The 18,405-nt window shown below is 36.0% G+C and overlaps 1 protein-coding gene across 4 annotated transcripts; it reads left to right on the top strand.

Annotated features, from left to right (window-relative positions):
* The first annotated feature begins 15,212 nt into the window (after nt 1-15,212).
* On the top strand, nt 15,213-18,405 carry LOC121804921 (PI-PLC X domain-containing protein At5g67130-like). Of its 4 annotated transcripts, none has more exons than XM_042204633.1 (9): nt 15,213-15,399; nt 15,493-15,571; nt 15,633-15,755; nt 15,846-15,983; nt 16,059-16,157; nt 16,263-16,566; nt 16,656-16,879; nt 16,954-17,040; nt 17,723-18,405. In XM_042204633.1, exons 2-9 carry the CDS (start codon nt 15,503-15,505, stop codon nt 17,903-17,905), a joined length of 1,227 nt encoding a protein of 408 aa, XP_042060567.1. In that variant the 5' UTR covers nt 15,213-15,399; nt 15,493-15,502; the 3' UTR covers nt 17,906-18,405. The 4 variants fall into 4 exon arrangements, with proteins under 4 accessions (XP_042060567.1, XP_042060569.1, XP_042060565.1 ...); XM_042204635.1 differs by having other exon boundaries at nt 15,213-15,405; nt 15,496-15,571; XM_042204631.1 differs by having other exon boundaries at nt 15,213-15,405.

The raw sequence follows: 18,405 nt of genomic DNA, 5'->3' as shown, positions 1-18,405 counted from the left end.
TTTGGCGATTTTTGTCGCCGGGATCGAACTTTCCCTTGTCCTAATTCGGCGAGTTTTATCGCGTGGATCGGACTTTCCCAGTTAACCGAAGTGGTCTTATGCAGTAAACCTCTTTGACTAGACATGGTCGTCCTCGGTCTTATGAGGTAAACTTCTTTGACCGAACTTGGTCGTCCTAATTCGGCGAGGTTTATCGCGTGGATCGGACTTTCCCTTATTGCAGTTCGTTTCAGACGAAGTGCTTATTTCTTAAGCCGAATTGTGGTCTTGTATCTTCCTGAGAAGCTTGGACTCACAATCGTTGGCTTATTGCAGTTCGTTTCAGACGAAGTGCTTGTTAAGCTGAATTGTGGTCTTGTATCCTCCTTGGAAGCTTGGACTTCACAATCGTTGGCTTATTGCAGTTCGTTTCAGACGAACTGCTTGTTTAAGCTGAATTGTGGTCTTGTATCCTCTTTAGAAGCTTTGACTCACAATCGTTGGCTTGTATATGTTCTAAGAAGGGGATCAGCCTTCGAAGAACAAGATACCTCAGTACCATTTGTAAGAGACGACACGCACAGAGACAGACAAAACACACAGACAAAACGCACAGAGACAAACAAAGACCAAGCAAACCAAAGAAAGCACATTGACCGAACAGGACTCAAGACTGACTGGACTGTCTCTTACAAATGGAACTTTTTGAGGTTGGAAACGTACCATGTTCGGGGTACTTGTGCTCCTGACACGTGAGTCAATTTATAAGACCCTTTGCCGAGGACTTCTGACACCCGATATGGACCTTCCCATGTGGGTTCGAGTTCGCCCCGCTTTTCTGCTCGGCTTACTTCGTTGTTTCTCAAGACGAGATCTCCCACTTGAAATTGCAGCTTTTTCACCCTTTGGTTATAATACCGGGCTACTTGCTCCTTGTACTTGGCTGCTTTTATGCAGGCCAATTCTCTTCTTTCTTCGGCAAGATCTAGTTCGGCTCTCAGTCCGTCACCATTCATTTCTGAGGAGAAATTGAGTTCGGGGACTGGGTATGCCGATCTAAACCGGAATCACGGCTTCAGTGCCGTACACCACCGAATTCGGCTCCGGTGTGACTTCGGTCATTTCGCCTGCTTCTGACTCCGGCTGCTGTGATTGCTATGCTTGATGGTGCCGAGCTGATTGCTCGGCACTTTTAAGCGCAATCTGCAAACTCTTGCTCTTTTTTGATCACCTCGGATGACCGCTATCCCTCCTTTGGTGGGGAAGGTGTTCGGCGAGGAAGCCTCTGATCGCTATGATCGGGCTTCTTTTCGTCTCCTCTAGATGAGCTGTCTAAAGACCGTTTTCGACGGTCTGCCTCATCGGCTCGGGAGAACTGGTCCGCAATGTCCCACATCTCTTGAGCTGTTTGCGGACTGCATTCCACGAGCTTTCTGTAGAGAGCTCCGGGCAGGATTCCATTTTGGAATGCCGAAATGACAAGTAGAGCATTGAGATTATCTACTTGTAGGCATTCCTTATGGAATCTCGTCAGGAAGTCGCTGATCTTTTCGTCGTGACCTTGACGTATAGAAAGCAGCTGAGCCGAAGTAATCCGGGCTTCTGCTTTCTGAAAGAACCTCCTGTGGAAAGCATCCATTAGATCTCGGTAGGATCTAATGCTGCCTTGAGGAAGGCTGTCGAACCACCTTCTGGCGTTCCCGATGAGCAGCTCGGGGAACAGCTTGCACATATGGACCTCATTGAGACCCTGGTTCGCCATATTATACTGATAGCGTCCCAGGAAGTCATGAGGATCCACCAACCCGTCATAAGTCATTGACGGAGTTCGGTAGTTCTGTGGCAAGGAAGTTCGGGTGATATCGCCCGAGAACGGAGTCTTCAATGCTCCGTACATGGCGAACCCGACACCTCTTCGGTATGGAGGAGATGGAGTTCTCCTGTGATTCCGGTACCGAGGAGGAACAGGAACATGTCGGGGTTGAGGATTCTTCTTCCTGGAAGACACGGCACTACTGCGGTAGCGACTTTCATGTCTGGATGAGGAAGGAGAATCCACCGTTTTCGTCTTCGGCTCTTGGCTCTTTTGCAGGAAGGCTAAGAACTCATCCTGCTTCTCAGCCAAGAACAGCTTAACAGCCTCATTCAAATCAGGCTGCTGGGAAGACTCGGTGTGTGGACCTTTTGAGCGGCTTGTTCCTTCATCGTGAAAACTGGAAGTAGATGTCTCCCGAGGCTGTTTTCCGGACCTGCGGGCTGGACTAGCTTCCTCATGGTTTTCACGAACGGTATTACGGGTAGTGTGTGATCTGGTATGCATTTTTTTTGGGGTGGAAAAAGGGTCAAAAATTCGCTTTATCACAAATTTGGTTCTCTGCTTCCCACAGACGGCGCCAGTGATGAATCCGCGAATTGCTGATGTTAGTAAATGCTGGTAGAGAATACAGATCACGACACAGAGATTTACGTGGTTCGATTTACTGAGGTAAATCTACGTCCACGGGAAGAAGGGAGGGCAAGATTGTATTGCTTGATCTGGGATTACAGCTTACAACACAGACTTGCTATATGATATTTTATCTCTAGAGAGCTTAACCTTTTTCTATCTGATCTAAGTTCTATTTATACATTGAACTAAGATCGTGGCTTGCATCACCACTAATGATGGTTGTGGATGTCGTGGAGGTCATGGAGGTCCTGCATGTAGCGTAGGTCATGGCCTACGATCGTGGCCTGAGCTGACACCACGTGGTAGTGGGTGTGTTGGAAGTTGTGGAAATCCTGCATGGGTCCACTAACTCCTTGTTCGGTCGAATACTGAGACCGAACTGCTTTGGTTGCCGATCTGAGAGTAGAGCTTGATGCCGACCTGAGAGCAGAGCTTGATGTTCGGTCGAATACTGAGACCGAACTGCTTTGGTTGCCGATCTGAGAGTAGAGCTTGATGCCGACCTGAGAGCAGAGCTTGATTGGTTGGCTTTTACCGAGCTGTAGGCTGAGGCCGAACTCTTTGGTAATGCCGAACTCATACTCTTCCTTGGGCTTTGGGCTGATGGGCCGTCATTGCTGTTGGGCTTGTTTAGTACGCACCCCATCACGCATTAATTGTCCACTTTTGCCATTTTCGTCCATCCCCCATTAACTGTCCGCTTTCACTTTTACCATAAATAGTAAGTAAGCCTCACATTTCATTAACTTATTCCACTCACATTTTATTATAAAACTAATAAATAAAAGTGGTACCCATATTCCACTAACTTTTTAACCTACTTTCCTTTATATTTCTTAAAATGCGTGCCGAAACCAAAATGGACATTTAATGGGGGACGGAGGGAGTAGTAGATTGCTATTTTAATTCTAATCAATATCCACAATCTCCTCCATCTTTCCTTTTTAAGAGATCAATAATTAAACACAATAATTATGAAGAACAACTCGATTCCAACTCAAAGAACTGAACGAAAAAAACAATGAAGAACACCAAGGTTCGGCAGTAAAACCTACATCCACAGGAGAAGATCTTAATTGTATTATTCAATCATGCAAACACACAAGACTCACATACCATATTCTCTCCACACTTATATAATAACACTACATATAATCTTATGTCAAATAAGATATGTTCGAGTTTAAGTGGATAGGGTAATATTAGTATAAAATATTGTTTTGTATAAAAAATTACTATCATTCTCTTATATATAAATATACTCCCTCCGTTTCCAAAAAATGTGAACTTTGGAAACCGCACATGTTTTAATGTAAAATTCGTAAAATAAGAGAGTGGGTGAGAAAAAAATGATAAAGTAAGAAAGAGGAAATAATAAAGTACTCATTCCATTCCATAATAGTAGAGTCATTTTATTTTTTACTCGTTTCAAAAAAATAAATATAAATAGTTAAATTAGAGAAAAAGTAAAGTAAAAGATAATACCGTAAGACTTTTCTCTGCTTTATTCACTCTATTAATTTACTCTCTCTCCACTTTAACTATTTATTATCATTTTTTTAAAACAAGTGCAGAAAATAAAATGACTCTACTACTATGGAACGGATGGAGTAATAGAATTAGTGTTAGTGGATTGTGGGGTCAATTGCCTAAAATGAAAATTTTCTATTTTTAGGAAACTGATAAAAAAAGGAAAGAATTTCTACTTTTTGGAAATGGATGGAGTAAATAAATACTCCTTTCGTCTCAAAATACATGCATCATATTCCATTTCAACTCATCCCAAACTATTTTTACAATTTTTTATTTTAGCAAAAACATATCCCCTCTCCTACTTTAGTGACTCTTTCTCTTTCTAATTAACTTTTGTATATTCATTCTTTAATTCTTGTGCTAAAAAAAAGGTTTATGTAGATTGGGACGGAGGTAATAAATAACTTCACCTTGAAGTTATTGATGGAGGAATATTACATAAAAAATAAGATCATTTGTTTTTTTTAAATAAGATCATTTGGTCAATATTTCACTTGGTGTATGCTGATATGCAATGTTTTAAAAACCGGACCGGTCGGCGAACCGGTAAAGTTACTGATTCATGGTTCAACCGGTCCAACCGGTTCAATCACTGGTCGAACCGTTTTACTGTTGCAAATACATATAATTAAGTATACAATATACAAAATATATTAAATTTACATATAATTAATAATATATAAAATATATTAACTTTATATTTTATTTGTAATATAAATATTAAAATTTAGTAGTAAATGAATAAATTTCATAAATATTTTTGTTGGTAAATAAAAATAAATATATGATTCATTAGTTATTGTAGATAAAAAATTTAATATTTTATATATAAATAGATAAATTTCATTGTAACTAAAAAAAGTGTATTGAACAAAATAATATTATACTATTAAGTAATAATTAAACATGAATAATTAGTTATTTTATGTAAAAATATTAATATCAATGGTTAGTGTATATAAATTAAATATATAGTACAAGAAAAATATTAATATTAAGTAATAATAAATTATATTTACATATAAAACATATTAAATTTATGTGTAATTACAAACTCATATATTGTAAAAATCTAGTGATTATTAAAACATAATTAAAAAATATATTATAATTAACAATTTCTTAAAATAATATAAAATCAAAATGAATTATTATTTTATGTGGATTAAAAATATCATTTTTAGTGTATAAGAATAATTAATGTTCATATTATTTCAAAATGGTCATATGGTGGAGTGGTAAAAGTGTTGGTATATAGAGAAGAAGTCATGTGTTCAAGTCTTGCCAACAACAAATTTTGAAAAAGTATTTTGCAAAGTAAAAAACCGGTTTCCGGTTCACTGTTGAACCAGTTTGACCGGCCGGTTTTGCCGGTCAGCAGCGGTTTAACATGTTGGCGGTTTCTAGGGGTGAACCGGACCGGATTGCATGCCGGTTCGCGGTCGGACCGGCAGGTCCGGTCCAGTTTTTAAAACACTGGTGATATGCCACTTTCGAGTTTAGTACCTGACATCATTATACCAACTTTGTAGGGATCTGGATCAAACTATTTTGTGATCAGCGATGAAATTCTCGTTGATTCCAAAGGTATGTTTTCTTTTTGGGTTATTCTCCTACTTCCTCCGTCTCATGTTACTTGAGACATTTTTTTTACACGAGATTTAAGAAAGTTGTGTTTAATAAGTTAAATAAAGTACAGAGGAGAATAAAGTGAGAGAAAGAAGCGAGAGTAAAGTAAAAGAAATAATAAAGTAGGTGATATTTGATGTTTTGTTGTTAACCAAAAAAGAAAATGACTCAAGTAACTTGAGACAATCCAAAATTGAATATGACTCAAGTAACTGGGGACGGAAAGAGTATATTTTTTCGAACTTTCAGTAAATTGAGGTTTTATTTACATATATTAATTAATATTGAACTTTCAATTATATGAACAATTTCGCAGCCGATTCAGTTTCCCTTTAGTTATTGCCGACATGGTTTGTTGTAGTTGACCTAACACTATTAGAACATCTCTAAACATTTACATTAAACTCAAACTCATTTTAGTATAAATATCACATTAAATATGATTTTACTCCAACCATTTACACTAAACTCAATCTTAAAAGAATGTAATCTATATTATGCCTTTTTTACTCACAAAAGTGAGATATCTTCAATGGGACGGGGGTATTAAGGACTTTGTGCACACACTAATTCTTTTTGCCTTAGGTAAAATGTAAATGTTAGAAACAATATATTGCCTATATCAATTAGCAATGGTTTTTTTTAGTTATTACTCGTATAATCAAAATCATGAAAATACTCCTATAGTATTTTTTTTTAATATGTAGGGGGACCCAGCAACCCCGCAAATCTAGGAACCATTCACAAGCAGGAAGCAATTTGCACAAAATGCATGAAGTTGGTAACTACTGGAGAGGCCTCTGATCCTATGTTGATTATCAAATGTGAATATCCATACATCACTTTAATCCACATGGGTTGCAAGAAAAGAAAGAATGGTCTAAACAATATGGGAACAAGTGTTCGCATTGCCAACAACGTATCGAATTCAAGAGGGTGAAGCTCTCTTTGAATTCTGCAATATGAAAAGGTAATGCATGTAGTAATATATTTTTGATAATATCGAGTTTTTAGGAATAGATGGTCCAATTGCTAGAAAAACTATGATTAAATTCATGTTGTCTCGTAACATTAAAACCCAATTAAAAATCCATGAATTTAACATACGGGTTTTATTTTTGTGATCTAATAATCTAATGTGAATTTATATTTGGAATTCATGTGCGTCACATAATACTCCGTCAGACCTTCGTCCCCCCCTTATATATTCTACTTTGACTTGAAATCGGAATTAAGAAATAAAAAGAGGTAAAATGATTGTAAAATGGGTCCTACTTCAAAATAAAATATAAGTAAAATGAATTAGTGAAAAATAGAAAAGTGGGACATGGGGACGAATGGAATAATATATTTTGCTTAGGTATTCTTTAAATGCAGGACAAACTAGAATTTAATCAAAATTATTTACTTTTCCTTCTATTTGGCTAGAATAGAATTCTCATTTCTCGAGTTGGAAATCGAATTAGTTTTCCTCGTTTCATATTTTATTCATGCTTTTGAATCTGGGCCTAAATATGTCTATTCAAGTGCAGGTCTTGATTCCGTTGAAATGTGCATGATTGATGGCGAGGTATAATATTAAGGGAAATTTATTGAATGTCTTTCTTTTCGTGAAGATTTGTAATCTTATACTATTTCTTTTTCGCATTTCGAATTTTTATTGAACTTTTGAGAAGATCGAGTATTATTATGGATTTGTGTATGATTTGGTATTTGAAAGACACGTGTTTGGATAATGATTTCTTTTCTGCTTTAGATATTTTTCCGGTTTGATTTTATCTGACAGTATAAAAGATTAAATATTTTTTCTTTATAAATTTAAAGACATGGTTGTAACTTATAAGGATCAATATCAACCCAAAAATTCACTATTAATTATTCGAGATCTTTGATAGCCTTGCCCTTGGGCGTGGATAGTCAGTGATCTAATGTTATTATATCAAGTTATTTGTACTTTCTATTACTCACCATATAGCAATTTCCACTAAAGTTATTTATACTTTATATTACTCACCATTACTAACATCAAAATGAAATAAAAAAAATCCATTAGGAAACATTCCTAAATAGAAAAGTAGGATCATAATAATAGGCTAGAGGGAGTAATGTATTTTGAAACAATTAACAATGCATTTATTGGACATAACATATGTAATGACAGCCTTCATCTCATTTCAAGCGATAAAAATTTCTTTTTAGCAAAAAATGTTATTTATTGAGTCAAGAAAATAAAATTAGATAATTAAACTAAAGTATAATTTCTAACAGTTTATCCATGCCCACCGAAGTTATTGAAGTGGAAATGAAAAAGAGGGAAAAGAGGTTACCTAATTTCTTCCCATCCTCCTTGAAAGTCATATGGGTGCGTGCGGGTTGGATTCGGGCCAAACCTTGGTCCGATCCAACCCGGCCCAAAATCTAAAAAAGGATTCAATCCAACTATTTTCGTGTGGGAACGGTCATGCAATTTGTTCATCAATTGTGTCTCTTTTACAATTTTTTCTTTTGATCATAAAAAAGGCATTTTTTATTTGAAGCACTACTACTTTTATGTAGACGAACAATTACTCTAAATCAAAACAATGTCCAATTATATAGTTATCACTTTTGAGTTTTGAGGGATGTGATTAAATGCAAACCATATATCTAATACAAACTCAAAACTTTAATCCTAGTCATTAATTATAACATATCTGTCGTTAATATTGCGTACAATTTCTATCTCAACAAGAGCATATATTTTGTCAACATAGGGTATTTTTGTAAGTTAAGTTTCTGAACGGTTTATTCGTTCCTAATTTCTCTCCCACCTTCCAAAACTGAAAATATTCACATCTACGAAAATATCTTAACACCACTGTAATTGACGTCGAAACTTTAATTGCGTTGATTCTTTGTTGATGTTGAATTTTGTGTTGAAATGGTGTTGATTCTATGTTGATTCTAAAATATGTGTTAATTTTATGAAGATTTTTTGTTGAATATGTGTTGAATCGATCGTATTGCTTTTTTGTTGAATTCCGAAATCTGTGTTGATTTTATGCGCTGAAATTTCGTTGATTCTTTTGTTGTGCTGTTGGTGATTTTTTGCGTTGAAATTGCGTTGATTTTTTTGTTCTGCTGAAGTTGAATATTTTGTTGAAAGCGTATTGATTCTATGTTGCTTCTAAAATCTGTGCTGATTTTTTGTAGATTTTTTGTTGAATAGATCGTGTTGCTTTTTTGTTGAATTCTGAAATCTGTGTTGATTTTTTGGGCTGAAATTTCGTTGATTCTTTTGTTCTGTTTCGTTGAAATTGCATTGATTCTTTTGTTCTGCTGAAGTTGAATATTTTGTTGAAATCGTATTGATTCTATGTTGATTCTAAAATTTGTGTTGATTTTTTGTAGATTTTTTGTTGAATTTGTGTTGAATCGATCGTGTTGCTTTTTTGTTGAATTCTAAAATCTGTGTTGATTTTATGCGCTGAAATTTCGTTGATTCTTTTGTTATGCTGTTGGTGATTTTTTGCGTTGAAATTGCCTTGATTTTTTTGCTCTGCTGTTGCTTCACAAATAATCGCCTCCGCATCCGTTGAATGAGGGTTGAGAGAACGAGGGGGAGAATAGTCAAAAAGGAGAGAGAACGACGAAAAGGCAAAAAGTTGGAATGAGGGGGAGTAATTGAAACGGTTTAATTAACATGAATAGTGGAAGGAGAGAGAATGACGAAATCGAGATTACACAATTATTCTATAATTAAATCACCGTATTATGAAAGTGTCTAATATACCTTCTGTTGACAGATTCATAGAAGTTATTGAAATTTTAATCTTGAAACATAATAAGCGTTGATCTATAATAATTAGTGATTAGGATTAAAGTTTTGAGTTTGTATTAGATATATGGTTTTCATTATATCACTACCTCACTTTTGATTATTAACTATCACATGATCGGACCCAGTCGATTTAGATGCGGGGGCATTGGCACCGGTAATGGCGCGGCACGCTGCTAGTTGTTGTGCCAGCGCCATAGTTAGTGGATTAGTCGGTTATCTGGTTTCGTAGTTAGTGGATTAGTTGATTAGTTAGTTGGTTAGTCATTAATTAGTCTATAAATTCCGTAAGCTTCATTAAACAAGTAATAGAATGTTTCCTTTTCTTTACCAATTTTCTTCCTCAAGTTGTCATACATATGGTTTATTTTTTGGAGTTTCAATCCACTAGAAGATTCAAGTTCATAACAGTAATGGTGATGCTGGTTCGCCCTCGTGCTGAACACGAAGCACAGATACCGGCGGGTGATCTCGGGATCCCTATCATAACATCTTATTACAAAAGATCAATTACAATTTACACATGCACACATACATACCAAACATCAACCTTATTTATAGCTAAATAAAACAAGGTCATATTGAATCTGATTATACGAATGCGTAATTATTGTGTAGAGGGAGAGGATCCACATAAAGAGCTGCAATCAATAGCCACAAATACTTTTTAGGACCAGTGTAGCCATCTTCTTTATTACTGTAAGTGGTCTCACTAAAAAAACTTATATTGTAGGATGCAAAAATTGAGACGCAATTACTTGCGTTGGAAAACATAGAGAAAGGAGTCATCGAGCTACCCTTCATTTGCTCTGAAGATCAGCTTTCCGTTAACTTGAAGATATTCGAAGAAGTTCTTGGCAAGTTAAGTATCGGAGATGCCATTACTTAACTTGAGGGGAGTGTTGGAAAGAAAACAAAATCATAACATTAGAATATAGAGGAAAAATGTTAGTTTCAAGGAATATACTCCTTCATCCCTAATGATTTGTCATCATTTGACCTGGCATGAGTTTTAAGAAATGAAATAAAAAGTGGGTTGAAAAAGTTAGTAGTATGTGGATCATACTTTTGTATATTAGTAGTACTATAATAAAATGTGAGTGGAAATGAGTTAATGGGATGTAGGGTCTACTACCAAAAATAGTAAAAGTGAAATGTGACAAATTTTAGGGACGGACGAAAATGGAAATAAGTGACAATTTTATTATGTTATAAGTTTGTGAAGAATTCCTATGCTCATTTATTGTGTAAGATCAAGAGTCTCTAACATCCCTATAAATACATGAGTGTTGGATATTTACAACAACATATAGAAATTAATCCCTACAATGTTTACAGCATCTTCCTTCTCCATTACCAAATTCAATAGTGAACCGTATATAAGCTCTTTGCAGATGCCCAAAGAGTTGCAAAAAAAAAATGTGGGCTGCTTTTTATTTGATTTTTTTATTATATAGAAGCATGCCAATTAAGTAGTTTTTATATGATAGAGCCATAGTGTTTTTCACAAGAAAATTCTTATACACGTTTAGGTTAAGTTTTGAGTTGAGCTTCCCAAATTCCCGTCACCACTGGCATTGTGTTTTAAAGGCATTGGCATGAATGTGAATACTTTGTTCCTATCCGCTTAATTTTCTAGGGGCATGCAAGGTTATTCAACAATCCGATGGTGGTCTTTAAGTAACTGTTAGAATAATTGAATGAACAATTACTTAAAAGCTCACTATGATGATTAACCAATAACAACGGAGAAGGAGCATAAACTGTAGAGCGGAGACGTACCTTGATCCATAATGAATTGAATGGAGGAATTGCTTTGCAGTGGCTATGAATCTTCCAAACGATCAAAGACATTATTCGCAAAAGTCTGCCCAGAGAATACAGAGATATCGAATGTTTATCTGACCTCTGGGTACCATAACCCTAGCTTATATTTATATAAAATATAAGTCATTTTATTTTCTATTCGGTCCCTCATCAAATAGAAAATTCCATATGGTATCTACACTTATTTCCATAACGAATAAATACACTTTTAGCCTAAACTTAATCTTTAATGGATCACTTTAATTGGACAACTGAAAGATAGTTATACACATTAATTAGTCACGTGGAAGCCCAAATTTCTAACAATCTCCTACTTGGGCAACACATAACACCAAATAAATGTGTACACACCGAATGAGCACTCAAATATGCTATCACATAGTGTATTCCCGAATAATCTTATTATCAATCATATCGGCATAGGACTAAAGAGGCAGTCACCATATTTTTTCATAATTATACCCATCAGTAATCACATATGCAAATATAATCAACAACAGATCAAATATGGAGAGTAGCATGAAAATTTCATACAATGTGATCATACATGACTATTTCAAACTGGTCCTCACAAATCCTTAGTAAGATCAAACCAAAACCAAATTACACAAGTAATGGACAAAACACAATACTTTATTTCTGCAGAGAATAACATGAGTTTATAACTTCATGTTCAAAACACAATATAAACCACTAACCAAAACAACTCCCACTAAACAGAAGTATCCTTCAATAACACAATACCCATTTGGACTACATGTCCCTTAATGAGAAGATTTGCTATCATCAAATTTGTTCCCTTATGCTCTATATATATTTGTCCATTCCAAACCCTTTATTTCACAATCAGGACGCTATGACATAGCAAAGCTCCTGTTGTTTTGGAATATAATACTGTAGAGTTATTGTCACAACATAACTTAAGTGATCTTTCAATAGCTTTAACAATATACAGCCAAGTGACAAAATTTCGCAGTCATATTCAATAACTAGATGCCCCAAAACAAGCTACGAATTCTGTTGTCATGGCAGGAGGTGATACAAGTTCTGCTCAACACTTCTCCACGAAATGGCTCCACGGACAACAGACATACGTAACTTAAAATGGATCCTTTACTGTATAAGCATCTAACAAAATCTGAATCTGAATCTGAATTCGAATGCCTAATAATCTGATTTTCTGTATGTGAGCATGTAATGCTTAGTTCTCTGTAAATATGTTATAACCCGTTTTGTTGCTTCCTAATGATCCATATCGGGTTACTGAGATATCTGCCCAATATATTAATGACATACTTAGATTTTGCATGGTTTTAGAATGTAGTTTTATATGAATCCAATCACATCTCCTATTATTAGGCGTGTTTATATCTACTTCTCTATTATGTTGGTACTTTGACCATTTTGTGAAGAATGTGTAGAAAAAATGTACAAAGTATGTGGATGTACACCAGCCTTGGTTGGAGACTCTTTTTCTAGCGATTATTGAAATCCAATTAGTTCATAACGCATATCATTCTCTTTGTCTTTGAAAGAGCTTCGAGTGAGTATCTTGTACGTCTCAATCAAAGTTTTGTAGAGAAAGTTATGCTCATTTTACGAAGACTGCGTTGTCCAAGAACATAGAGTGGCCAGCTCCACCTCCACGAAAAACCGGAGCGGCCCGCTCCGGAAAACTGCCGAAAAACTGTCTCCCAGTCAGAAACTTGGAGCGGACCGCTTTAGATCGCCTCCAAAGCCGAGCGGCCCCCTCCGGAAAGGCGGAAACACGAATTTTTTGACCTTTTTGAGAGATTTTGATGTCTAATCATGTTTGGAAACTTAGGGCACGAAATATATGATATATAGGGCGTTTTTCAGATCATTCTTCATCATTCCTACAATCCAAGAAAGAGAGAAACAACTTTGAGATCAAGGATTCAAGATTAAACTTCCCTAATTAATCCCAAGGTTTGAAGAAGGAGCTTCCAATCAAGATTCGCAACTCAAGGGTGTAGTTAGTTTAGTTTTATGATGTTTCATCCCTTTTGTTATTTGAATTTCATTATGAACATGTGTGGCTAAACCCTCCGTAGAGTTCTGTTTTTCAAATCATTCTTCATCATTCCTACAATCCAAGAAAGAGAGAAACAACTTTGAGATCAAGGATTCAAGATTAAACTTCCCTAATTCATCCCAAGGTTTGAAGAAGGAGCTTCCAATCAAGATTCACAACTCAAGGGTGTAGTTAGTTTAGTTTTATGATGTTTCATCCCTTTTGTTATTTGAATTTCATGATGAACATGTGTGGCTAAACCCTCCGTAGAGTTCTACGAAGGAGATACAATGATTCTTCTGTTTAATTAAATTCCTCTTTTCGATGTCTTGGCTCATGTGGTTATTTTGACTTCTCTTGAGCTTATACATTTATGTGACTGGTCACCTTATAGATGCATGTAGATTCTACTATAATAACCGGGAGATGAGTAGTTTAATTTGAAAGAAGAGAAGTTGACGTCTTTGCCAATATAACCGGGAGATTTGAGCCTAAGAATGAAGCTAAGTATCTTAGGAGTTTCTAGGAGTTGTTGTCTTAGTTCTAGGAAGGACAATTCGATTCTAGGTAGCAATCTACAAATTGTATGCTTCGGGAGAAGATATAGTTTTACCTTAGTGAGCTTAATAACCCTTGAGACCTTTTGGCATAATTTGGAATTTAGTTGAGCATATGATAGTTGTTATCGAACTCGTACGATTCTACCTCTCCAATTCTTGATCTACATCTGTTATCTTTTGCTATTTGCTTTTGTTTGTCCAAGTTGTCTCTATTTGCTTTAATAATTGTTTATGCTTTTTGTCTTAATTAGATTTAGAAAAACAAAACCTTTTGATTCTTCTAGATAGTAGTTGAGATCGGTTCGTGGTACATAGGTTAACACCCATTGTCTCTATGGATACGATACTCTTGCTTACTATTTGTTACAGTAGCCCCGTACACTTGTGGGTATATTTGTGTTTAAAATAATTTCAGCCAAGTTTTTGGCGTCGTTGTTGGGGACTTTGTGTTACTATAACCTAATATCGTGATAAAAATTAAGATTACTAATCTAGATTTTACTAAAAATGAATCCTTTAAAAATAAACCATTCAATATATTTTAGATAATACTACAAATACATATTAATTTCCCGATTGTAATGCAATAATTTAAATAATACTATAAATATTTAAATAATTCATTTTTAGATAACACTACAAAGATTTAAAAATTTTATTTTGATATAATATACAAAGATTTAATAATACCACAAAGATATTGGTCCATAAAAAATTACAAAAGAAGTACATAAACATTCAAAAATCACAAGTTTGGTTCTCAAATCAAACTAAATAGACAAATATACCCTTCAATGGCTAAAGGGTAGAACAGTAAAAATCAGGACTGAATTTGGGATGTACTATGAAACTTTTTTACTGAAAATGTGATTTTGTAAATGTTGGGTACTCAAAATGTGAGAACCCTATTTTCTGATTATTAGTTATGTAGTTCACCTTTTATTTTAAAATAGTATTGATTCCTAAATTTAAATTATAGTTGCTGGAAAAAAATAAAAAATAATAAAATTGTGGGATGAATAGTGTAGACAAGAAATGATTAAGATATAAAGTTACAAGTATTGTCTCAATTTAGAGATAGAGTAAGAAATGAGGTGAGACTAATAAATAGTGAAGAAAAAGGATATAATAATAAATAAAGTTGTGATGGCCTTAATACTCCTACGTTAGTCCTCTATTATTTACTAGAAAATTAGTTGTTGTCAAACATTAATTCACTACTTACCAATTTTGGTAGCAAGACTGTTAGTTAATGCTAGCATTAATTAATTAATTAATTATGTACGCCACTCCCCATTAACTTACTTAGAATGCACGACATCAATTGTTGTTTATACAGATGTTCAATAATTCAAAATTCCTAACTACCATCACTTAAAACTTGAAAGTTGATAGTTGAATTGAAATACTATCACATATTCACACCAATTCCAAAAACACTAAATTAAACAAAAACAAAGCTAAATTAAACAAAGCTTTTCGCTTTTATTTTCTTCTCTCTGTGTGTTGAGGGTTTCCAAGAAGAGAGAGAGACGCAGCAGCAGTAAACACAATCCAGTGAATCGCATGTGTTTGTGTAGTATAACATTCATGATTGTGTGAATTGTGATAGCTTTGTATATCTGCTTCACTCACTCTCTCTCTCTCTCTCTCATCTCTGCAGCAGCCGCAGTATGATGAAGACATGCACCACTGCTACATTTCTACTCATCACAGCTCTCTTCTTCACCGCCCAATCTCAGGTCTCTCCCCTTCCCCGATCCCTTCCATTTCTCCCCTATTTCACCTCAATTCTCCCCGCAGCTTCTCAATTCCTGCTCCACCGCCAATGACTGCCCCCTCGGCCTTTACTGCGGCAATTGCCCCTCCCTCGCCAAATCGCAGCCATTCTGCATCAGAGGCCAAGCTCAAATCCCTACTTCCTTGGTAGTAATTCATTCAATTCGCTGCTGCTTTTTTTTAATTGTAATTCTAACTGTGTGTGTGTGTGTGTGAATAACTGCATATGATGTTTAGGTTAGTGGACTTCCCTTTAACAAATACTCCTGGCTCGTCACTCATAATGCTTTCTCAATTTTGGATGCGCCTCTGCTGACTGCTGCTCAAAGAGTCACTTTCTACAATCAGGAGGATTCTGTTACTAATCAGCTGATGGTATGATGCTCATTTTACTTGATTTTAACCTGACCGCCTCTGTATAGGATCTAATTGAATTGGTTTCATGTGTAGAATGGAGTGAGGGGGTTGATGCTGGATATGTACGACTTCGAGAATGATATCTGGCTCTGCCATTCCTTCCGCGGCCAGTGCTACAACTTCACTGCCTTTGTAATCCACTAGTGCCTTTTTTTGGTCTTTCTTTACTTCAATGCTCTGTATTATCTTATGTCATTTGTGATGTTGCTGTTTGTTCTGTGGAAATGGAATGAGTAGGAGCCAGCAGTCGATGCATTGAAAGAAGTGGAAGCGTTCTTGACGCAGAACCCTTCGGAGATTGTTACCATCATAATTGAGGATTATGTTCGTTCACCCAAAGGATTGACACGGGTGTTTGCTGACGCTGGTTTGGATAAATATTGGTTTCCCGTTGCCAAAATGCCAAGGAGAGGTGCGGATTGGCCCACTGTCAACACCATGGTGAAGAATAACTATAGGCTGCTAGTTTTCACTTCCGATTCTTCTAAAGAGGCGTCTGAAGGAATTGCATACCAATGGAAGTACATGGTGGAGAATGAGCGTAAGTATGGAATTGTTATCGAGGTTTGCTTCTGCATTTGGATTAGTGTGGTCATGCAATTCAAGTCCCTGTTTTGTATTTTGTTACAGCGGGAGATCCGGGGGTGGTGCCTGGCTCGTGCCCAAACAGAAAGGAATCAAAGCCACTTAACTCGAAAAGCGCCTCTCTGTTTCTGATGAATTACTTCCCGACTATTCCAGTTCAAAGTGAAGCTTGCAAGGAGCATTCTGCACCACTTGCTGATATGGTGGGAACTTGTTACAAAGCTGCTGGGAATATGATGCCCAATTTTGTGGCAGTGAACTTTTACATGGTAGTGGAATTTCCATTTGAATTTCAATACCTTACTACTTTAAATAATAATTTGGTTTTGCTATCAATTTGCAGAGAAGTGATGGAGGAGGGGTATTTGATGATCTGGATCGAATGAATGGCCAGACATTGTGCGGGTGTGCTACCGTCTCTGCTTGCCAGGTTTGTCCATATTTTCTGTCTATAAACTTAAAAAGATATTTCTTGTCCTAAGTTTAGTTTCGTCAATCAAAGATCTTCTGCTCTTTATCATTAATGTTATTGCAATACAAAATATGTTTTGCATATGAAAAGATATTGTGCCAGCAAAAAGGTTGTTCTATTTTTTGAACATAGCTTCTAATGCTGATTTAACCTAAGATCCGAATTAAGCCCTAAAATTCTAGGTGCCTTGTAGTGACATACCAGTTTTTCCTGCAATCATGGATTAAAAAAGCCCATTAGACAATCATAACTACTAAAAATTGATGCTAATTGTAAGGAATTGTTGTTTGCCTGCAATTAAATATGACTGAATCCAGGACCCGTGGTCCCATTTAAGTCCTTGTTAATGAGTAAGATCTCCTTTCATGCTGATGCAGCACAACCACTCATCATAAATTCTTTTGTGAGTGAAATACGTATGTGCTATGATTGCTTCATGCAACAAGTTTCCTCAATGAGTGGACAATTCTGTTATTGTAGTACCGTAATGAGAAACATTCCCTCTAAATTACTCCATCTCCCATCGTGAAGGCTGGAAACTTGTGGCATAGTATTAGTTTGCTAGAGTTTTCATTTGATAGGACTGCAAAGTTCCATTTTAAAACTTGATACATCTGCCTTTGAAATGAACTTATTGCAGGCTGGAGCACCTTTTGGAAGTTGCAAAACTGTTGGCATGCCTAACACGAGCTCCACGACTACAGGCACTGCTGGAAGCTTCTCTGGGTCTGTTCAGTTATCCGGAGATGCATCAGCAGTCAATGCTCCTGGTGTGTCATTCATGTGCTTGTTTCTGGTCCTTATAAACTTTTGCTTATTGTGATGAGGATCGAAACATGGAAGCTCCGTTGAGGTGCACAGATGAGTTAAACCTAGGATCTCCTAATGCTGTAGCCTCTGAAGTTTTGGATTCAGAATATGTTACTTAATTTGGTTGAGGTGAGCAATGTCCGAGTACATTATTAGCTATAGATAAGACTATACTATCTTACAGCAGACATTGAGGAATCAACTACGGAGCTTGGAATAGAGAGAGCGACAGTGAAGACAGGCCAAATGCTATGAGGTGCGGCCACTTTACTTCTTCCATTCTACGTGCGTGCCTGTGGCACGAGTTTCTGATCTCGTTTTACCGTGTAGTTTGCTGGTCGTTGAGTTGTGGAGATTGTCAAAAAAGTGTGGATACGGCATTATTGTTAGACATGAAATATATCGTTAACTGTTAACTAGTATACTATTATTATTGCATACGAAGAACCTCTATGCGTTTGTGAAGTTCTATGTTCCACTTGCCATTATAAATCATTCATTTTCAATTCCAAA

The sequence above is a fragment of the Salvia splendens genome, chromosome 5 (genome assembly GCF_004379255.2).
Source record: "Salvia splendens isolate huo1 chromosome 5, SspV2, whole genome shotgun sequence".
In the NCBI taxonomy this organism is placed as follows: domain Eukaryota; kingdom Viridiplantae; phylum Streptophyta; class Magnoliopsida; order Lamiales; family Lamiaceae; genus Salvia; species Salvia splendens.
The sequence above is the reverse complement of the archived record's forward strand: the minus strand, read 5'-3'. Positions and strand labels throughout refer to the sequence as shown.